Genomic DNA, 24,396 nt, shown 5'->3' on the forward strand with positions numbered 1-24,396 from the left:
TTAAGGAATAGATGATGCATAAAGACTTTCCCACATGCACTGCATTCAGATGGTTTCACTCTAGTAGTTTTCTTGTTCACACTGAGTTTTGGAATAAGGCTGTGGTTTCCTGCATGCTGACTACCCTCTTTACTTGCACAGAATCTATCACATGACTCCTATAAAAAATGGGGATCATACTAGTAATGATTTCTTTACTAACAATTTAATATTTATTAGCAGGATACTTCGGAGAAGGCAATGGCACCCCACTCCAGTACTCCTGCCTGGAAAATCCCATGGATGGAGGAGCCTGGTAGGCTGCAGTCCATGGGGTCACTACCAGTTGGATACGACTGAGCGACTTCACTTTCACTTTTCACTTTCATGCATTGGAGAAGGAAATGGCAACCCACTCCAGTGTTCTTGCCTGGAGAATCCCAGGGACGGAAGAGCCTGGTGGGCTGTCGTCTATGGGGTCACACAGAGTCGGACACGACTGAAGTGACTTAGCAGCAGCAGCAGCAGGATACTTGAACTACACTGTTAGGATTTATAGCAAAAGTATAGGTTATCTCCCTTGTCTGAATGGCTTTAAATTGAAAAAGGAATGCCCTGCAAGATTTCACTCTTGGAATTACCAAAAGTGACATTCACATATAGGGCTTGTTAAATACTGTTTTCAAGAGAACTATTTTCCAAATGCTGGACATCTATGTCCCATATTATAAAGGATCTGGAGAAAATTTTTTCAGAGAATAAATAAATGTGAAGCAGGCATCATGTGTTTAGGCCACTTCTTGTAAAATTTTATCACAAACGAGGAGCCACATATGAGGCACTACTTTCTGTTCTGGGTGTGACTTACCTTAGTTTTCTCCCCTGGTTTTTGTACTGATCTTCAATGTCATGATTCTTCCCTTTCCCCCCTAAATTGCAGATGAAGAAAAATGATTCCAAAATATTAGAAATTATACAGAAATCATTAGATTCTACATTCATTGTTGGCTGTGAACAGGTCTACTTTATTTGCCAACATCCTCCCTTTCACATAGACATCAATGAGTAAGAAACATTTGTTCTTTAATTGACAAAGTAAAGGAAAGCTGTCATCCTCACCTATTGAGGCCAGGTTTCTGAAGGTTTCTCACATCACATCTCTGTAGAGTTTTTTCTATAAAGGATTCAGTAAAGCCCACTCCTCTGGGCTGAAATTCATAGTCACATCTTCAATAGCCTAAAACTAAGTCCTAAAACATCCCAAATATGTGTATAGCAGGATGTGTGACACTGATGGGACTAGACATCTATCTATACACCATTTATATGAATAGGTTATGTATGATTCTGTCATCTCCAAACATTTATTTTATGACTTGATCATCAGGAATTTACTCTGTCTATACGTCCTCACAAATTTAGCAGCATAATGAACATGGACATATTTACTCTGATCACATTACATCTTATTTCTCACTAACAACAGGGTCCAGAATATGCGGAGAAGTGAGAGACATGCTATATAAATGAAGCAAATGTTACAATTTTAAGACCATCAATACCTTGTCAGGAAAAACTTCCATATTCTTCACTTTACTCACCATTTATAGCACTTATGAGGCAGAGGGTCAAATCTGCACAAGGTTTTATGAATAATAACATAGTGCTGAACTGGAAGCTTTTACTTCTATTCCCAGCACCAAACAAGAGAGTCCAACAAACCTGTAAAACTTTTAATAGGATCCAGCTGGCCAATTTGGCCTTAAAGTATTCTAAGCCTTTAGAAGCAGTCAGATGTTGATGATGGAAAGAAAATATTCTTGTGGGGAAATATGCCTTTCACTTCTACAATATTTACTACAGACTCACTTTTTTCTCTCATATGATGCACTAGAAAGTCAAGGCTTTCCAGGTGGCTCAGTGGTAAAGAATCTGCCTGCCAATGTAGGAGACATGAGTTTGATCCCTGGTCCAGGAAGATCCCACATGCTGCCCAGAGCAACTGAGCCTGTGCACCACAACTCCTGAGCCTGTGCTCAAGAGCCTGGGAGCTGCAACTACTGAGACCATGTGTCACAACTACTGAAGCCCGCATGTCCTAGAGTCCATGCTCCACAAGAGAAGCCACTGCAATGAGAAGCCCATGTACTGCAGATAGAGAATAGCCCCCAGTCACTGCAACTAGAAAAAAGCCCGTGCAGCAATGAAGACCCAGCACAGCCAAAATGAATAAAATCTACCTATAGAAAGTTAATTGGCACTTACAGTTCAGACACTAGGAAGACAGTCTGAAAATCAAACCACAAAAGCCATGTGGCTCATGTACCTCAGGGCTGCTGAAAGGCACACACAGGCACACAGAGTGAGCTAATATGCTGACAAAGCTCTTTATGGCAGATTCAGAACACAAGTGCCCAGTGCCTATTCAACCCTGAGGAACAGATTTTGAGTTGTAAACTGCAAGTGTGTTCATTAAAAATCCTAAGAGTTTGATGGTAAATCTGCCCTAAGTATTTATAAAACACGTAAAGGATTCAGAAATACTTTCCTCCTGAAGAATATAAAATCACCATTTTCAAATTGCAGGAGGAAGTTATTTCCTGACCAGCCACTCTAAAGGCTGCCCTGCCACAAGCGCCCACAAGGTATACGGAAAAAGGATAGTTTGAACCTTGGGTCTAAGAATCCCTTACATGATGACAGCACATGCTGCCAATAGTGTATAAAAGGTCTTATTATCTAAATAATTGATGTATCTGAGCAGAGTGAGGCAAACGTCTCCAGCACTTTCATGAAATGGCTTCACAAAGCAAGGGAAAGTATCTGAACTTTTTAAAAACTGAAGTTAGGGGCTGGGTTAGGATGAGGGTTCACATACAAGAACAAGATCTTAAGAAGATAGAATCTCTTGCCACTAACAATGGAAGGAAGACTAAGGCTTTCCAATCACTTTGGATTGATGTGGGTAAAAGCAAAAAGAGGACAGGTAAGGATTTTTAAAGCAGTCAGCAATCAATCATCAAAAATTGAAGACAGACACTTAACAGGTTAGAAGCTAGCATTTAAGGCACTCAGAAGCCATCATTCTTGGCCTCAAAGGAAAAAACTTAGATGAGCGAATTGAGTTCACAGGCAAAATACTCTCTCCAAAACTGGAAAAGAAGAAATAAAGATGGCATTTAAAAATAAACACCAAATATTCTGTTCTTAGGAAGGCCCATACTGAAAACAATCCATTTCACCAGAGGCTAACAGAAAGCCCCAAACACCAAAACCAAAACCCAAACAAGACAGGACACAAAATCTATAAACTGTAGAGTACCGGGTCCAGCCCCTGCAGGAGCCAGGGATTCCCTCGGGAGGACAGTGTAGGACAAAGAATAGATGAAGAGGTACAGAGATAAGGAAAGAATTTTGCAGTTAAGAAAATAGAGGAGAGAAAAGAGGCTGATATTCCTTGGTTTACGCAGAAAGCCAATAAAGCCCCAGCACGGAACTTGCTCTGTTCATGTAGGCCGCAGGCTCCCTCTCAAATAGCGGAAGGTGCCCCACCTTAGGCACCTTCTCGAGTGGGTCTCAGAAGCCCAGGCAGGAAAGCGAACGCAGAGAGCCCCTGCACTCCAGGGAGATCAGCCTGAAAAGGAAAAGGAAAGAGAAAGAACGACATGGGGAGACCAAGGCCCGCACTTTATTTTCCAAAGTAGTGTTTATACCTTAAATTGTGCATAGAGGATAATGGGGGAAGGGGTAGAGTCATGCAAGGTCAGCAGTCCTTGATCCTTATCGAAGCCAGGCTTTTTTTCTGCAAACTTATCATATGTAAAAGTTTTAGGTGATTTACATCATCTTCTGGCCAGGAGGCCTGTTAACATTTTATGACCCTTTCTTCAGAAAACTTATTTTTCTCTAAAGGTGATTATTCTAAAGTCAGGCGCCACCCTCCGAAAGCATTAGATTAAGTTGCATTCCTATAGGGCAAAAGTGTGGTGGGCTATAACAAGAAAAGAATTAACTCAAGGGTCCAAGGTTACAAACATTAAAGCTACTACTTACATTTCTATACACCAACTATATTAATCAATATAGTCTCAGGGACACAGTAGGTAAAGGGTATGGAAACTTGGCAGCAAGCATTAGCTCAACAAAGAAATCCTCTACTAGTTCTCTTCTCTGAGAAGCTCTGCATTGTTAGAATATCTTAAGCTTCTCCTGCCTCTTGTGGTTGGGAGGCTGTGAATCTGAACAAACCTGTCCGGCAAGCTAGAAAGTCATCAGAGGGGTTTGAATTGAAACACTCCTGTTATGCCCAGGAGACTTATTAAGTAGAGTTTTAAGTTGATTTTCTTACAGAGAAAGGTGGTCAGGGATAGCCCCCCGTTAATGTCAGAAGAGTTGGTGAAAGTCGTAAAATAGTAAAACAGATTCTGGTTTTGGGGTAGATGCTCAGGCAGGCCCAGGGGGCACCCCTCGAGTTCTGGCTTGCCTTGCCCACCAGAACCCTCCCACATGACCTTGTCATGGGGTGGGGACTCCCGTGCAGGCTCAAGGCAGTAGAGCAGTGACAGAAGGTTTAAAATACACAAAATGGGAATATCTAAAAGAAAAGGTACACAGAAAGGAACAGAAAAAAAATGAGTAATAATCATTGAGATTTTCCTAAAATTAATGATTGATGGCATGCTGTAGATCCAAAAAGCTTAGAGAGCACTAACCATCAAAAATGCACACTAAGTCTATCATATTCTAACTTGGGAAATATCAAAGAGAAAGAGAATATATTGAAAAAAGCCAGATGGGAAAACCCACCTTACTTTTATAGGGGAAAAAAAAAAAAAAAGATTAGACTTAGATCAGACTTCTTTTCAGAAACCAAGCAGGAAGAGAGTAGAGTGAAATTTTTAAAGTTTTGAAAGGAAAAAAACACTCTCCTACTTTTCAAAACCAAAAGCTGGTCCTTAGAAAATATTAATTATAATAAAATTGATTGACATCTAGACAAGGTAACAGAAAAGGCAAAACAGAAATAATATCAGAAATGAAAGGAAGGAGAAATGAACATAAAAAGATTTGATACAATTCAACATCCATTTATGATAACAAACTAATAATAGAGGGAACTCTTTGTTTTGGAAAAAAATCAACAAGACACCTGCAGCTAACATCATGCTTAGATACAACACCAAAACTAAACAATCCATGAAAGGAAAAACCAGTAAGTGTCCCTTCATTAAAGGAAAACTCCTGTGGTGGAGAAAGTGTTAAGAGAATGAAAATCACAGACTAGGAGAGTGTCTCTGTAATGTACATATCTGATAAATGACTAGTAATTTCAAATACACAAAGGATTCTTAAAACTCAACAGTAAAGAGATAAACAACTCAATTAAAAATGGGAAAAAGATCTGAACAGATGTCACACCAAACAAGATACACAGGTGGGAAATAAGCAATATGAAAACATGCTGAACATGTCTTTGGGGAATTATTAATATAAATAAAACAACAATAATATGTCACTACACACTTTAAATGACTAAATTCAAAACACCAAACATTAGTGAAGATGAGTAGCTGCTGGTAATCCTCATTCCTCGGTGGTGGGAATGAAATTTGGTATGCCTACATTGGAAGATAAGAACTTCCCATGAATCCTTAACATACTCATACATATAGGAAGATCCAGCAATCTCTGCTCTTTGGTAGAGACATAAATTAGCTGAAACCTTCAGTACACACAAAAGCCTAACACGAATGTTTGTATGTGCTTTACTCATAATTGATAAGAGTTAGAGTTAAGAATGTCCTTCAAGAGTCGAATGGATAAACAATCAGTGTCATTACTACTATAAGAAGATGAAATATTGTTCAGTGAAAAAATGAAATGAGGTATCAAGCCATAAAAACACATGAAGGAACCTCAAAAGTACATCAGTAAGTGAAAGACGCCAATCTGACAAGGCAACATAAGATTCCAAGTAGATGATATTTTGGAAAAGACATTATTATGAGCCATAAAAATATCTTTGGTTCTGAAGGATTTGGGGTTTGGAGGAAGAGATGAATGAAAAGGTGAAGCATAAGGGATTTTGAGGGTAAAGAAATGATGGATACGTGTCATTAAACATTTACCAAAACCTATAGATCTTATAACCCCAAAAGATATCAATAATGAAAACTGTGGACTTTAATACATTAATACTGGCTTAGTAATTGTTATAATGTAATGCAGCAATACAAAATTTAAAAAAATAGTGCAAATAGAAGGGTTATATAGGAACTACTGAGGAAAAAAATTACAGAACCACCATATTCAACAGATAAAGGAATCCAAAGGGAAGAAAAGAAAATATTTGAATCAGCTGAGATAAGCAGACTGCTCCCCTACAGTTGAAAAGGAAAACCCACATTCAGAAAGTTAAATACGTTCTTAAAATCTGGTCTACAAACTTCCCTGGTGGTCTAGTGGTTAAGATTCTGCCTGCCAATGTAGGGGACATGAGTTCAATCCCTGGTCCTGGAAGATTCCACATGCTTCAAGGCAACTGAGCCCATATGCCACAACTCCTGAAGCTGCAACTAGAGAAAGCCCAAGTGCAGCCACGAAGACCTGGCACAGCCAAAATACATACATAAAGTAATTTTAAAAATTGTGGTCCAGATACTCCCAACTGCCATAGAACCCTAAAAGTGAGTCAGTCTCTGGGGAAGAAGAGTATGGACCCCAAAAAGGCCACCCCCTCTTCCATTCTCACAAGTGAGGAATTTCTCAGCAGGTTTCAACCCCAAAGAACTCCCAAATTCCCAAACCCTTTGTCAAGGAAACAGAACACCAATCTCCACAGACTTCCCTGTGCACATTTTACACGGAATGCACCACCATTATTAATGCAACACTTAGGCAAACCATGATTACAACTTCAGAAAGAGAATCATGAAATCTCCTCCATCTCCCTGTTCAGTCACTAAGTCATGTCCAACTATTTGCAACCCCATGGACTGCAGCATGGCTTCCCCGGCTTCCCTGTCCTTCACCATCTCCCAGAGTTTGCTCAAACTTATGTCTTTTGAGTCGGTGATGATATCTAACCATCTCATTCTCTGTCCCTGCCCTTCTCCTTTTGCCTTCAATCTTTCCCAGCATCAGGGTCTTTTCCAATGAATCCGTTCCTAGGAGGAATCAATGGGCCTTCACTTCTAACTGTCTTTATAGGCTCACAGTGGGGCTTAGTTTGGCTCACCCACCACAGGCCATACTCCCCACTGGAGTCACTTGGTACAATTATTATTACATTTTAATTATACAAACACACTGAACAATCCAGCAAATTCAATCAGTGTTCATGTGAAGAGGAAGAAGGAAAACTGAAATGCACTTGTATAATCAGAAAATCCTCAATGTATATTTCTTTCAGCAAATAAGATGTTAGTTAATTATTATTTCCATGATAAGACTTGTTTTGTAATTAACTCTATTAGAACACTTCTGGTCTGCAAGTCTAAACTCTGGAATTTCTTTGGAAATCACCCAAAAGTAATGAACAGCCCTCTGAAACTTAACTACAGCCAGGTTAAGGGATGAAACCAGGATCTTAAATGAAATGTAATGATGAAATTCTTTTTTTCCCCTGAAATTAACCTTTTTCTTGCCTCTTTGTAAATGTTTTATACTGTCTTTCAAGCCTATTGAATAAATAAAAAATGTATTTACCCTTACTGAAAAATGGACATTTATAGCAATAAATCTTCTCAAGTCAACAAAAGCAGGGAGGGGCAAGGCAAGGACAGATCACTCAGGAAAGCTTCAAGAAAGGAATCTCCATCCAAAGGATTTCCATAGGATGACGGTGCCCAGGAAAGATCCTGAGAGTAGAGGCTCAAAGATTTCATGCAACATAGTTTCAGGTGGTCATTCTCAGTTTTCCTCCCATGTAATATATATATATACAAACAAAAAAACGAGGTTTTAGTAAATACCCATCTGGGAACTTCCCTGGCGGTCCAAGGGCTAAGACTCTGCTCCAGAAGCAGGAGTCCCAGGGTTCGATCCCCGGTAACGGAACTAGATCCCACACACCACAAAGACTTGGGTGCAGCCAAAGAGTTAAATGAGTACATATTTTAAAAATAAGTAATAAAATGATTATTAAAAATAGACATCTGTGGCTCTACTGACAAAAGAATACATCAAAATACTGAGAAAATATGAAATGCACCACGGCAGGCAAACAGTAGAAAATGCTGTGAATCAGAGAGATCAGAAGATGGTGTTTGGAAATGCGAAGTGAAGTGAAAGTCGCTCAGTTCTGTCCGACTCTTTGCAACCCCATGGAATTCTCTAGGCCAGAAAACTGGAGTGGGTAGCCTTTCTCTTCTCCAGGCGAACTTCACAATCCAGGAATCGAACCCACGTATCCCGCATTGCAGGCGATTCTTTACCAGCTGAGCCACATTGGAAACCCTTGGAAATGCAGAAGGGATTTGGAAATTTAGGGATGTATTGGCAGCTCCAGGAAGTGCTACGCCGGTGAAACTGGGTTGTGGATTTAAGACCCTACTCCCTCAAATTTGAAAAACTCAAGAGAAATCGTATCCCGTTGGGGAGGGATTGGGGATCCCACACACCACAGCTCCTCCCTCGCATAAAGCCCAGACACCGAACCTAAAAAATTTCCTCGTGGTCATCGCACATTCTGGGGGAGACGCCGAGCTGCGGGTGAAGAGCTGCCCAGAGAGGCGGCGGGGTCGGGGCCGAGGTGGCCGCATGAGGTGTCCCGTGAGAGGACAGGACGCCCGGGGTCCCGACTGCCGCTCCCTGCCCTCAACGCTGCGAGCCGGACCGGACAGGTCCGAGAGATGCCCCAGGGGTACTCGGGCCAGCAGATTCCGAAGTTGACTGCAGGGAAGCCCGGTCTCCGCCATGGCCAGGCCAGTTCCAGCCAGTCCCTCCTCTCCGTCTTCGCACTCGGAGACTCACACTCATCACTTCTACGTTTCTTCAGTCTCCCTAACCCCTTCCTATGACTCCCACGACCACTGCACTTCACAGAACAACAGAGCCCGTGGCCGACGAGAATTACCATTAAGCACCCTCGTTTCCGGAGCAAAGCCAGAGCGATTGGCTACTTCTCGCCGTAGTCCGTCGCCCCATCTACCGTCCCCAGTTACCTCCCTGATTGGACAATTTCCAAGGCCGCGCCCCCTCGTGCCTGAGTGACAGCGGGGCGGGAGGACGCTTGGCTTGTGCAAACCGGTTTCGGCCTTTGCCGGTAACTTGTCCCCGCGAATGTTTGAATTTAAATAGAACATTTTCCTTTTCTAAGGCTGACTGTAATCTCCCCTCAGCTTGGTCAGAATGCGAGGTCACAGGTGTGCATAGGGAATTCCTGATTCAGTTTCAAGATGAAGCAAGTATAGACAAGAGGGTGCCCAGACCAGGACTGGAACCAGAGGGCTTTGTGTCAGCTCTGTGTGCAACTGAAACCAAGGGGCTTTGTGTGCAACTGTGACCCTTGTTTAGAAATGTAGCCGCTTCAGTGTGACATCACCATCTGAAATAAAGAGACGAGCTCCGTTTTAATCTTTGAAATTTGACAAGTTTGAGCTTTCTTCCCATCTCTTCCCCACTCCCATTCATTTGGTACTTTGAGTCCTAGAGCCCTTCCTTGGCCCGGATGGGAAGTTTGAGCCAGGCAGGCATAGCTGGGGGTACTCTTCTCTAAGCAGAGGGTGTGAGACGTGTCATTAAAATATTAGGTTTCATTAAATTCAGTTTACATAGGAAGGTAATTTATTTTAGATCAATGTTAGCTTGTGTCCCTAGAGAACATTGAAATTTGAACAGCTATAAGATCCTAAGGCAACTGAATTCCTATTTTCACTAATTATAACAACAACAAAACAAACCATAATGTAAATGTGAGATGCCCCTGGAAACTCAGGAGAGACAATGCTCTCCTGAGGTATAAATTACTAACAAAGTGGCCTATAGTTGAGTATGGCAATATGATTTGAGATACTGTATTGTATAAGTGAAATTTGCTGAGATGGGGATCTTAAGAATTCTCACCACACACACACACACACACACACACACAAGAACAATTTGAGGTAATGGATGTTTTAAATAACCTGGAAATTCTTAGATGTCTAAGAGCAAGAATTGCTGAACTCTGCATTGCAAAACTCTCAATGCATTTATCCACTTACCTGGACACTTTTGAGATCCAGCACACATACTATATAATGGACCCTTTAATGTCTATAACTCACTGGTTTTCACTGAAACTGAGTTTCCTCTGAAATGAAGTTCCCTCACTGAGCTTATGATTAACCTCTCTATTAAAAACTTTATTCCTTTTATCATCCCTTTTGATCTCAATCTTCTGACCTCAATGCTGACTGAACACTAATCAACTGGAGTCAGATGACTACAATTGCTGTTGTAGATAACATTGTTGTTCTTGTTTAGTTGTTAAGTCCTGTCCAACTCTTTGCAACCCCATGGACTGTAGCCCGTCAGACTCCTCTGTCCATGGGATTCTCCAGGCAAGAATATTTGGAGTGGGTTATCATTTCCTCTTCTGGGGGATCTTCCTGACCCGGGGAACAAAACTGCGTCTCCTGGATTGGCAGGTGGATTCTTTACCACTGAGTCCCCAGGGAAGCCCAGATAACATTCTTAATGTACTTCAATTGTTATTATAGATATCATCATTAATGTACATACTCAGGTTGTCTCTCCAGGTCAAGATAAGCTAACAGACCTCCAGGCCATGGCCCATCTGGGCTGAGACTCATAAACCAGGGACATCCTGACTCCCGAAACTATGACTAAGAAATGTCACAGGAGTGTCACAAGATGATGATCAATCCCAGCCTCTTTGTTTTTCCCCCTTTAAAAAAACCCCTTAACTCACAGACTAAGTTGGAGTGGATCTGAGATTTGTCTCCCACTCCCCTCCTTGGCTCCCTGCAAACAAACCCGTACTTTGCTGCAGATACCTGGTGTCAGAGCTTAGCTTTCTGTGCTGTGGGCACACGAGCCCTTGCTCATAGCATCAGTATATTCACAGGCAGATGTAACTGCTACTAGAGTCAATTTCAGAATATTTTCCTGTCCTCAAAAAGAAACTCCTTTCAAGACTTCCCTGGTGGTCTAGTGGCTAAGACTCCTCGCTCCCAATGCAGGGAGCCTGGGATAGATTCCTGGTTGAGGAACTAGATCCCAAATGCTGCAACTAAGGATTCCAAGTGCCGCAACTAAGACCCAGTGCAGCAAAATAAACACGCACACACAAACTCCTCTGCTCTTTAGCTATCACTCCCAATCTTCCCAATTTCTTCTTCTAGTCCCTGTGCCTAGACTACCACTAATCTTTCTACCTATATAGATTTACCTATTCAAGGCTTTCAAAGGAATGGAATTGTATAATATATGGTCTTTGCAACTGACTCCAGTCACTTAGCCTACTTTTTTCAAGGTACTTCAACGTTGAATGTATCAACACTTTATTCATTTTTATGGACAAAGATTGAGGGCAGGAGAAGGGGGCAATGGAGGATGAGATGATTGGATAGCATCACTAACTCAATGGACATGAACTTGAGCAAACTCTGGGAGATAGTGAAGGACAGGGAGGCCTGGCATGCTGCCATCCATGGGGTCCCAAAGAGTTTGACACAACTTAATGACTGAATAACAATATTCTGCTGGGTGGACAAAACCCATTGCATTTATCTGTTCATCTATTGTTGTTCAGTTGCCAAGTTGTGTCTGACTCTTTGTGACCGCATGGACTGCAGCATGCCAAGCTTCTCTGTCCTTCACTATCTCCTGGAGTTCGCCCAACTTCATGTCTGTTGAATTGGTGATGCCACCTAAACATCTTATCCTCTGTCACCCTCTTCTCCTTCTGCCTTCAATCTTTCCCAGCATCAGGGTCTTTTCCAATGAGTTGGCTGTTCGTAGGCTGAGCGCTGAAGAATTGATGCTTTTGAACTGTGGTGTTGGAGAAGACTCTTGAGAGGCCCTTGGACTGCAAGGAGATCCAACCAGTCCATTCTGAAGGAGATCAGCCCTGGGATTTCTTTGGAAGGAATGATGCTGAAGCTGAAACTCCAGTACTTTGGCCACCTCATGTGAAGAGTTGACTCATTGGAAAAGGCTCTGATGCTGGGAGGGATTGGGGGCAGGAGGAGAAGGGGATGACAGAGGATAAGATGGCTGGATGGCATCACTGACTCGATGGGTGTGAGTCTGAGTGAACTCCAAGAGTTGGTGATGGACAGGGAGGCCTGGCGTGCTGCGATTCATGGGGTCGCGAAGAGTTGGACACGACTGAGCAACTGAACTGAACTGAACTGAACAGGTGGCCAAAGTATTGGAGCTTCAGCTTCAGCACCAATCCCTCCAGTGAATATTCTGGGTTGATCTCCTTTAGGGTTGACTGATTTGATCTCCTTGCTGTCCAAGGGACCCTCAAGAGTCTTCTCCAGCACCAGTTTGAAAGCATCAATTCTTCAGCACTCTGCCTTCTTTTTGGTCCAACTCTCATATCTGTACATGACTACTAGAAAGACGATAGCCTTGACTGCACAGATCTCTGTTGGTAAAGTGATGTTTTTGCTTTTAATACACTGTCTAGGTTTGTCATAGCTTTCCTTCCCAGAAGCAGTCATCTTCTAATTTCATGGCTGCAGTCACCATCTGCCGTGATTTTAGAGCCCAAGAAGAAATCTGTCACTGCTTCCACCTGTTCCTCTTCTATTCTGTTTTACCCTTCTGTCTGTTCATCTGTTAATATACATTTGGAATGTTTTTACTTTTGGCTATTATGTTTTCATGTACAACTTTTTGTTTGAACATATGCTTGTATTTTACTTGGGTGTATAGGTAGGAGAGAAATTGATGGATCATATGATATTTCTGGGTTTAATTTTTGAGGAACTGACTAGACTGTTTTCCTAAGTGACTGAACCATTTTTTTTTTTAAATTTGCACCACCCCTGTGCAAGGGTTCCAGTTTCTCGATATATCCTCAGCTATGTTTGTTAGAGTTACAAGGGGACAACACCCATGGCATTCTTGTGGCACAGGTGAGGGATTAATTCACATCTGACTTAAGTTTGGGCTCCTTAAACCCTGTAATGCAACCAGTTGTCCTGGGGAAGACTCCTTGATTGGCACTGTTTTGAGGCTCTCAAGAGGAAAAAAATGATAAAAACCAGGGTAGAGAGGTACCCTTTCCCCAAAGTATATCCAGTGAAGAAGAAAACAAAACAAGGTAGATAGATAAAATACTAAAAAAAGGTCCACATTTTTAGCCAAGTGGAAATCCAAAATATACTAGAATAATTTTCACAACAAGGACTTCCCTGGTGGTCCAGTGGCTAAGACTCTACTCTCCCAATGCAGGGGCCCCTAGTCAGGGAACTAGATCCCACATATCACAAATAAAAGAATCTGCATGCTTCATCTAAGACCTGGTGTAGACAAATAGATTTTTTTTCAAATACCAAAATACAAACATTTTTTTTACACACAAAAAAATGAAAGTACACTGCCTGGCTCAGAATTACAACAGGCTCAGAATTAATTTTGCCGTCTGATGTAGGGTACTAAGTCACCTTTAAGCAGTTAATCAATGTTGCTGTTTAGTTGCTCAGTTGTGTCCAACTTTGCAACACCATGCACTGTAGCCCACCAGGCTCTTCTGTCCATGGGATTTCTCAGGCAAGAATGAGGAAGTGGGTTGCCATTTCCTTCTCCAGGGGATCTTCCCAACCCATGGGTTCGAGCCATTCATTACTGGCTCGAACAGTAATCGAGCAGATTCATTACTGAGCCACCTAATTTAACCTGAGATCCCAACAAATTTAAGCAAGATACCTCTGATAATCTTAGAGGCACTAATGAACATAGCATAGAAGACAAATAGGACAGTGTTTCTCTTTTACTATCAAAACCATGGTTGTGCCTAGATTCTCCATGGTCATAAAACCCACTGTCCTAAAATATCCCATATTGAGCTGGGAAGCTCTGAACCAATGACTCATAGATCAAAATTATGGTTTCTGTTACTTAAAATTTGGTTTGGACCTTACAGACCTTATTCCCCAAATAACTTAGCTAATATCAGTTCAGTTCAGTTGCTCAGTTGTGTCTGACTTTGCGATCCCATGGACTGCAGCACACCAGGCTTCCCTGTCCATCACCAACTCCCGGAGCTTACTCAGACTCATGTCCATTGTGTTGGTGATGTCATCCAACCAACTCATCCTCTGAAGTCCCCTTCTCCTCCCCACTTCAATCTTTCCCAGCATCAGTGTCTTTCCCAATGAGTCAGTTCTTTGCATCAGGTGGCCAAAGTATTGGAGTTTCAGCTTCAGCATCAGTCCTTCCAATGAACATTCAGGACTGATTTCCTTTAGAATGGACTGGTTGGATCTCCTTACAGTCAAAGGAACTCTTAAGAGTCTTCTCTAACACCACAGTTCAAAAGCATCAATTCTTCGGTGCTCAGCTTTCTTTATAATTCAACTCTCATATCCATACATGACTATTGGAAAAACCATAGCCTTGACAAGATGGACCTTTGTTGGCAAAGTAATATCTCTGCTTTTTAATATGCTGTCTAGGTTGGTCATAACTTTTCCTCCAAGGAACAAGCATCTTTTAATTTCATGACTGCAGTCACCATCTGCAGTGATTTTGGAGCCCCCCAAAATAAAGTCTGTCACTGTTTCCATTGTTTCCCCATCTATTTGCCATTAAAGTGATGGGACTGGATGCCATGATCTTAGTTTTCTGAATGTTGAGTTTTGAGCCAACTTTTTCTTTTTTAAAAAATTAACTAATTGGAGGCTAATTACAATATTGTAGTGGTTTTTGCTATACATTGACATGAATTAGCCTTGGGTGTACATGTGTTCCCCATCCTGAACTCCCCTCCCACCTCCCTCCCCATCCCATCCCTCAGGGTCATCCTAGTGCACCAGCCCTGAGCACCCTGTCTCATGTATTGAACCTGGACTGGCAATCTGTTTCACATATGATAATATACATGTTTCAATGCTACTCTCTCAAATCATCCCACCTTCGCCTTCTTCCACAGAGTCCAAAAGACTTCTTTACATCTATGTCTCTTTTGCTATCTCACATATAGGATCATCGTTACCATCTTTCTAAATTCCATATATATGCATTAGTATACTGTATTGGTGTTTTTCTTTCTGACTTACTTCACTCTGTATAATAGGCTCCAGTTTCAGCCACCTCATTAGAACTGATTCAAATGCATTCTTTTTAATGGCTGAGTAATATTCCATTGTGTATATGTACCACTGCTTTCTTATCCATTCATCTCCCAATGGACATCTAGGTTGCTTCCATGTCTTTAAGCCAACTTTTTCACTCTCCTCTTTCACTTTCATCAAGAGGCTCTTTAGTTCTTCTTCACTTTCTGCCATAAGGGTGGTGTCATCTGCATATATGAGGTTATTGATATTTCTCCCGGCAATCTTGATTCCAGCTTGTGCTTCATCCAGCCCAGCGTTTTTCATGATGTACTCTGCATATAAGTTAAATAAGCAGGGTGACAATATACAGCCTTGACGTACTCCTTTTCCTATTTGGAACCAGTCTGTTGTTTCATATCCAGTTCTAATTGTTGCTTCCTGACCTGCATACAGATTTCTCAAGAGGCAGGTCAGGTAGTCTGGTATTCCCATCTCTTTCAGAATTTTCCACAGTTTATTGCAATCCACACAAAGTTTTTGGTGTAGTCAATAAAGCAGAAATAGATGTTTTTCTGGAATTCTCTTGCTTTTTCGATGATCCAACAGATGTTGGCAATTTGATCTCTGGTTCCTCTGCCTTTTCTAAAATCAGCTTGAAAATCTGGAAGTTCACGGTTCACGTACTGGTGGTGCCTGGCTTGGAGAATTTTGAGCATTACTTTGCTAGTGTGTGAGATGAGTGTAATTGTGCAGTAGTTTGAATATTTTTTGGCATCGCCTTTCTTTGGGATTGGAATGACCTTTTCCAGTCCTGTGGCCACTGCTGAGTTTTCCAAATTTGCTGGCATATTGAGTGAAGCACTTTCACAGCATCATCTTTTAGGGTTCAGAATAGCTCAACTGGAATTCCATCACCTCTACTAGCTTTGTTCATAGTGATGCTTCCTAAGATCCACTTGACTTCACATTCCAGGATGTCTGGCTTTAGGTGAGTGTTAATGGCCCAACATAAATTACACAGGGCCTTGATGGACTGAAAACTATGTACAAAAACTAGTTAGTAAAGGGTTAGTTATTCCCAGTCCTCCTTCTAACAGCCCAACTTATCCTATTAAACCAAGAAAGGATGACACCTCACAGTGAATTAAGGCAACCTTGAGGTTGTGGTCCCACCAAACAGAACCCTATATCCAGTCCCCAATATTATATAAATCACTGACTCTGTCTAATAAGCTGGTAACTGATAAGTATTTTGATAGATTTGATAAGTCTGTCATAGATTTGATAAGTCTGCTCTGTTCAGTGCCTATTTCAACGGCCTCTTGGCTGCACTTGGCCATCACCTCTGAAGGGTCATGATATACCTTCACTGAGTTATCCTCATGGATCCTTTTGATACTGATGTTGCTGAGGCAGCATCTTTACCTATGGCTGCTTTGACCTGACAGGTGAAATTACATGCTCTTTCATGGACCTGTACATTAGCCAAGGACCAAACTGCTGGTGTTTGTACTGCTGAGATATACTTTTGCGGTAACTCATGATTTTGGAATGTTGTGGACAACAAGCCTCCCTTACTTCTAGTGGAAAGGAAGTTAAAAATGGCCTCCACATTCAGGAATTACTAATGCAATATTACCCCCTGCCACATTAGCTATTGTTAAGGTTCTGAGGCTTTTTTTTTTTTGACCCCACTGTACTTCTTGCCAAATATCAGTTCCTCAACTAGGGATTGAACCTGTGCCCCCAGCAGTGGAAACTCGGGAGTCTTAACTACTGGACTGCCAGGGAATTCCCCAGTGAAGCCTGTTTGTACTGTTCCTGAATATTGAAAACTGCCTAATGAGGCTAGGCAAATGGATTACATGCAGCTTCCTCTAATGGATATAAATAGTCACGGTCTGTGTGTTTTCACACTGGACTAAAGCCTTCCCTTGCAGATGCAGGAACTCTAACCCTAATTTCTACTGTGGCTAAAATCCTTCTTGAAAATAGTATACATACCAGAGGAACTCCTCTTGAATTTCATATTAATCAAAAAACTCATTTTACTGGTTAGGTGCTTTGACAAGTCTATTCCGTATGACTGGTTTTACATTATCACTGTGATTACTACCCTCAATCCTCTGGTTTAGTCAGACACACTAATGGCATAATTATGACTCGGCGGAATTTGTTGAGGCCCTATAAATACCCTGACCAAATGTATTGCCATTAGTTCTAAATCTCAGAGCCAGACCTTTTGGAACTCATAAACTGTCACCCTTTGTGACAGTCACAAGATGCCCAATGCAGGACTACTGCTTCTTTTGACCTACAACTGATAAAAGAGGAGATGCTTCAATATTGCAAAGGCCTAACTACTTCTATGAAAAGTAACCATGTTTTGGTAGAACAGTCTTTTCACAGTACCCTTGGGAAACAAAGACCTTATGGATCACATCTTGCAACTTAGAGATTTTGTTGATTCAAGAATGCACTTCTAGGGACTTCCCTGGTCCAGTAGCTAAGACTCCAGACTTTCAATGCAGGGGCCAGGGTTTGATTTCTGATTGGGGAACTAGCTCCTACTGCAGTAACTAAAAGTTCACATGCTGCAACTGAAGATTCCACATGCCACAATGAAGATCAAAGATCCTTGTGTTGCAACTAAGACCTGGTATGACCAAATATATAAATTAATTAATGTAAAAAAAAAAAGACCTCCAAAAGAATTCTCTTCAGCCTCTCTATATCTGGACCAGGTCTGCTGGAAGTTTGTTACCAAACCCTTGATGATAACATAACTCTTCAGATGATACCCAATGGCTATGATCTTAATAACATACAGGCTAAAGTGCCTGAAGGTTCTTCCTCTTAGCCCTTCTTGTTACTCAAATGTGACCTTAGTAGGTTTCTTATCTGGGTACTTTCCCTTTGTCATGAGACAATAAACCCCAGGAAAGGTTCTTCCTAACATTGAGGGGAAAAAAGCTGCTAAAACTGGAAAACCTGACTCTTGCTAAGTGATGTTTTCAGAAAAAGATCTTATACAGAACAGGAAAATGTAAAAAATTTAATAAACAGAAACCACAAATAGGATGGGCAGACCGGAAGGGGGAGCTCTCACATCCTGTAATGATAACAGAGCCCATCAGGAAGAAGCAAGATACTTCTTTCCTGGCAAGGACTCAGCCAATGAAAAGTCATGGTTTCTTTATTAGAGCCCTCCCAACTTCTTTTTCTACTCTATAAAAGTGTTCAAATTCCTGTGCTGTGTGAGAACTTGAAATGTGCCCTGCCATATTACAGACTATGAGTTGCAATTTTCTGCTGATTCTGAATAAATCCTTCTTGCTGGAGAAATACACAGTGGTCTATTTGTTTCAGATCAAGAAGGTATAAGGTTAGATTATTGATTTGAGATCTCTCTTTTGTTACTGTAGGCATTAACTGCTATAAAAACATTTTTATTTACTGTTTTAGATGCAAACTATAAACTTTGACTCTTTGCGCATGATAATTATATCTTAAACAAAGCAAGGTGTTTACTACACAAATTAGACCTTAGACTAATAATATCTAGAGAACAAGGCGCTCAGTGCTTCAGAAAATATTCTCAATCATGACAGTCAAAATTTCTTGCCAGGTGGACACATGAGGGTTTTCAGGAAAATCCAAACTGTGCTGGATCTTCAATGTTGAATTTGAGGACAAGTGTAGAAGCCTACAGTTCAGATCAAGTGGAAGTCAAGCAGTCTGTGGAGGTTTTAAGGATATACTTGATTGACAGGGAAAAGAATGTGGAAAATGGGCTGGACCCAAGTGTCCGTAAAGGCCTGTGCTTCTGACTGCTTCTATACAGTTGATTTCAAAACCTGACTAAATCATATTTCTGCTTTCCAAGTTTCATATAAGTTATGCTTTAGTGACTTCTAACATAGGACCATAAGGCAACACATTCTAGAAAATACAGTTCATACTACTCACATTAATATAATAGGATCAAGAAGAGTTATTGCCAAATCTAAATTTTATTGTCCGCTCATAAGTCTCTCTTCCTAATGGAAACCCCACAGTCCAAATATCAACCAGAAGAAATGACAAAGTGTACAGGACAAAAGATTAAGATAATAATACATAAGAGACTGAACTGTGATAAATTTTGTATACTTATAAATAAATATATGGCTATTGTACATTCCAAGGAAAATAGAATAAGGTTCTTCAGGCAATGAAAAGGTAGTTTCTGCTGAGTAAGGTAGAAGATATGACATGTAAAATGAATAAGGCATATCTGGTACTTGCCACAGGAAGCCAGTGAGGAAAAAAAAAACAAAGCATCATTTTTCAATGTCCTTTTCCTTACACATAACTTACAAAATTAGGTAAAAATTAAACCTACTTGCATATTAGAAATAAACTTCAATTCGCAGTTTCAATAGACTTCAAAATAGACTCACAAAAAATTGCCAGACAACTAAAGGAAAAATTACCTATTAGTTTTTTAGGAAGTATTGCTAAAGAGCCTCTTGATGAAAGTGAAAGAGGAGAGTGAAAAAGTTGGCTTAAAACTCAACACTAAGATCATGGCATCTGGTCCCATCACTTTAATGGCAAATAGATCGGGAAACAATGGAAACAGTGACAGACTTTATTTTGGGGGGCTCCAAAATCACTGAAGATGGTGACTGCAGCCATAAAATTAAAAGACATTTGCTCCTTGGAAGAAAAGAATGTGGAACCAACATTCTATGACCAACCTAGACAGCATATTAAAAAGCAGAGACATTACTTTACCAACAAAGGTCTGTCTAGTCAAAGCTATGGTTTTTCCAATAGTCATGTATGGATGTGAGAGTTGGACTATAAATAAAGCTGAGTGCTGAAGAATTGATGCTTTTGAACTGTGGTGTTGGAGAAGACTCTTGAGAGTTTCTTGGACTGCAAGGAGATACAACCAGTCCATTCTAAAGGAAATCAGTCTTTAATGTGCACTGGAAGGACTGATGCTGAAGATGAAACTCCAATACTTTGGCCACCTGATGCAAAGAACTGACTCATTGGAAAAGACCCTGATGCTTGGAAAGATTGAAGGCAGGAGAAGGGGACGACAGAGGATGAGATGGTTGGATGGCATCATTGACGCAATGGATATGAGTTTGAGTAAGCTCCGGGAGTTGGTGATGGACTGAAAAGCCTAGTGTGCTGCAGTCCACGGGGTTGTGAAGAGTCAGACACAACTGAGCGACTGAACTGATTGCTTAATAAGTACCTACAAACTTATCTCACCTCAATGAATACTTGTAAAACTAATTACAAATCCATACAATAGAAAATCACTTTGAGAATGAGTCAAATTATAAAGAAAATATATGCACAAAATTTATTTCATGTTGTGAATTTTCTGACAGCTTACCCATAATAGTACTTACATGGATGATTTCTTTCCAGTAGAATTTTCACATGACTTTGAAAATATTTGTTAAAATTGGAAGTTTCCCTTGTTTTTCAGTTATAAGGTTTCTATCCCATGTACATTTTTATATGGTTTTTTGTAGGGAAAGGTTTTCCTACATAGTTTACATTCAATACAATTCTCTCTAGTCCTTCTGTGGCTTCCCAAAGAAATGGGACTAAAGGCTTTCCCACATTCCTTACATACGTAACATTTCTCTCCAGTGTGTACTCTCATGTGTCCTGGGAGGGATGCATGATATATGAGGGCTTTTCCACATTCTTTTCATTCATTTTCTCCCTGGTATGAGTTCTTCCATGTATCTGAACATAACTGGGAGTGGTTTGCCATATTGAAACTGAAGGCTTTGCCATATTGTTTACAAAATTGGGTTCCTCTCTAGTGTGAGCTCTTTTATCTATTTGGAATGAACTGGGACAAATAAAGCCTTTCATACTTTTTTTACATTTATGGCACTATTTTCCATTATGGATTTTTTTCATGGTTTCAACAAGAATTGGGAAGGCTTTACTACAAGTTCTACATCAACAGGGTTTCTCTCTAGTGTGAGTGATTTTATGTGTTCTTAATGAACTAGGACAATCAAGGCCTTTCCCACAGTCCTTACATTTGCAAGGTCCATCACCAGTATGCACGATCATGTGTCTTTGAACATCTGAAGAATAAATAAAGGCCTTTCCACATTCCTTACATTCACAGGATTTCTCTCCAGTATGAGTTCTTTCATGTTTTCAAATAGAACTGAGGTAAGTGAAGGCTTTACCACACTGCTTACATTCATAGGGGCTCTCCCCAGTATGACTTCTTTCATATATTTGATGACAACAAGGAAAACTGAAGGCCTTATCACATTCCTTACATTTATATGGCTTTTCTCCACTGTGAGTCCTTTCATGACAATGAAAGTAATTGGGACAATCAAAGACTTTCCCACAGTCTTTACATTTATAAGGTCCATAGCCCATGTGCTTCATCATGTGTCTTTGAAATTTTGTAAGAGAACTGAAGACTTTCTCATATTCCTTACATACATAGGGTTTCTGTCCAGAATGAGTCCTCTCATGTTTTTGACAGGAATTTGGACAAGCGAAAGCTTTATCACAATTTTTACCTGTATAGGGCTTTTCTCCACTGTGTCTCCTTTCATGACTTTGAAAGGATCTAGAATTACTGAAGGCTTTACCACATTGCTTACATTCATAGAGTTTCTCTCCAGTATGAGTTCTCTCATGTTTTCGAAAGGAACTTGAACAACTGAAGGCCTTACCACATTTTTTACATTCATAGGGCTTTTCTCCAGTATGTGTCCTTTCATGTCTTCGAATGTAACTGGCACAACTGAAGGCTTTACCACATTGCTTGTATTCATATGGTTTCAATCCACTATGAATTCTCTCATGTTTTATAAAGTAACTGGGACAACTGAAAGCTTTACCACATTGCTTACATTTATAAGGTTTCTCTCCAATGTGTGTTATTTCATGAATTCGACAGTATCTGAGAGAACTGAGGGCTTTATCACAGTGCTTACATCTATAGGGTTTCTCTCCAGTATGAGTTCGTTCATGTTTTTGAAAGTTGTGGTAATATCTGAAGGCTTTTCCACATCTTTTACATTCATAGGGTTTCTCTCCAGTGTGAATTCTTTCATGTCTTTGAATGGATTGGCGAAGCTTGAAGGCCTTCCCACATTTCTTACAATCATAGGGTTTCTCTCCACTGTGAATCTTCTCATGCGTATGTCTAGATTGACGATGCTTAAAAGCCTTCCCACATTCTTTGCATTTATATGGCTTCTCTTCATATTCCTGATACTCACAGGATTTTGGTGTAGTATGAGATGTCATGTGCCTATTAAAGGATGAATGATGCATGAGGACCTGTCCATATATACTGAACTTATATAGTTTTATTCCAGTAGTTTCCTTTTTTTTGATTATGATTTGAAATCTGGCTAAATGTTTCCCCATACTGATTACCTTCTTTATTTTTACAGCGTCTCTACCATATGACAGCTGTAAAAAATAAGAAGCATATTATTCATTAATGGCTTATTAATTATATTTATTAATAGTTATGACAATGAAAATTTTACCATTTACAAAGACAGTGTAGGTTTTCTGCACATTCTAATTGAAAGTGAATATAATAAAGCTCTGAAAGATAATCAGCAATTATTAAAACAGTAACACTCATAAGTGGTGATTCTGAATATAATTCCAAGTGTACTATTTTTCATACACTCAACATTTAGGATAAATTTGAGGGAAAAAATGATGCAACAATTCTAAGATTCATTAATTTTAAGGCTGAGCTGATTTATTTTCTTTGTTTTAAAATGTCATGGCATAGACCATCTTGAGAAAGAAGAATAAGCTGGAAGAATCAAGCTCCCTGACTACAGACTATATACCTCAAGAGCACAGTAATCAAAACAGCAGGGTCATGGCACAAAAACAGACACATAGATGAATGGGATAGGATAGAAAGCCCAGAAAAAAACTCATGCATTTATGGTCAATTAATCTATGACAAAAAAGGAAAAAATATACAGTGGAGAAAAGACAGCCTCTTCAGTAAATGGTGTTGGGAAAACTGGACAACCATATGTAAGAGTGAAATTAGAACATTCTCTTAAGACCATATATAAAATAAACTCAAAATGGATTAAAGCTGTAAATGTAAGACTGGACACTATAAAACTCCTGGAGGAAGACATAGGCAGAACACTCTTTGATATAAATCACAGCAATATTTTTTTGGATCTGTCTCCCAGAGTAATGGAAACAAAAGCAAAAATAAACAAATGGAACTTAACTAAACTTAAAAGTTTTTGCACAGCAAAGGAAACCACAAACAAAATGAATAAACAATCTACTGAATGGGAGAGAATATCTGAAAATGATGTGGCTGACAAGGGATTCATTTCCAGAATATACAAATAGCTCATACAGCTCAATATCAAAAAAGCAAAGAACACAATCAGAAAATGGGCAGAAGACTGAAATAGAAATTTCTCCAAAGAAGACATACAGATGGCCAACAGGTATGTGAAAAGATGTTCCACGTTACTAATTGTTAGAGAAATGCAAATCAAAACTACAATAAGGTGTCATTTCACATTGGTCAGAATAGCCATCATCAAAAAACCTACAAGTAATAAATGCTGGAGAGGGTGCAGAGAAAAGGGAACATTCCTACACTGTTGGTAGGAATGTAAATTGGTATAGTCACTATGGAGAACAGTATGGAGATTCCACAAAAAAGTATAAATAGAATTACCATATAATCTAGCAATCCCATTCCTGGGCATGTATCCAGAAAAGACAAAAACTCTAATTTGAAAAGAAACATGTCCCCCAATATTCACAGAAGCACTATTTACAATAGCCAAGACATAGAAGTAACCTAACTCTCCACTGACAGATGAATGGATAAATAAGATGTGGTATCACTTTCATGTGGAATCCAAAATGATACAAATGAACTTAACTACAAAACAGAAACAGACTCACAGGCATAGGAAAAAAACTTATGGTTACAACAGCGGAAAGGACTGGGGACAGAAAACCGATAAACAACAAAGACACACTGTATAGCACAGGGAATTATATTCAATATCTCGAAATAACCTATAATGGAAAAGAACTAGGAAAAAAATGGATATTATATATATATATATATATATGTGTGTGTGTGTGTGTGTGTGTGTGTAACTGAATT

General features: G+C 40.1%; 1 protein-coding gene across 3 annotated transcripts in view; it reads right to left on the minus strand.

The window, feature by feature from the left end:
* The window catches only part of LOC109561553 (zinc finger protein 709-like), a 49,610-nt gene that overhangs the window by 13,481 nt on the left and 11,733 nt on the right, over positions 1-24,396 (minus strand). Inside the window, exon 3 of one of the 3 annotated variants that reach the window (XR_011567511.1) lies at positions 848-908. Coding sequence is in view for 1 of the 3 variants with exons in the window: in XM_019964089.2 (XP_019819648.2) it covers positions 21,405-22,520 (1,116 nt within the window). In the remaining 2 variants the exon portion in view is untranslated. Of the gene's footprint in view, positions 1-847; positions 9,527-14,996; positions 22,525-24,396 lie in introns of those variants that run through there. The other 2 variants (XR_011567510.1, XM_019964089.2) reach the window with 2 other exon arrangements.

Source organism: Bos indicus, chromosome 7 (genome assembly GCF_029378745.1).
Source record: "Bos indicus isolate NIAB-ARS_2022 breed Sahiwal x Tharparkar chromosome 7, NIAB-ARS_B.indTharparkar_mat_pri_1.0, whole genome shotgun sequence".
NCBI lineage: Eukaryota > Metazoa > Chordata > Mammalia > Artiodactyla > Bovidae > Bos > Bos indicus.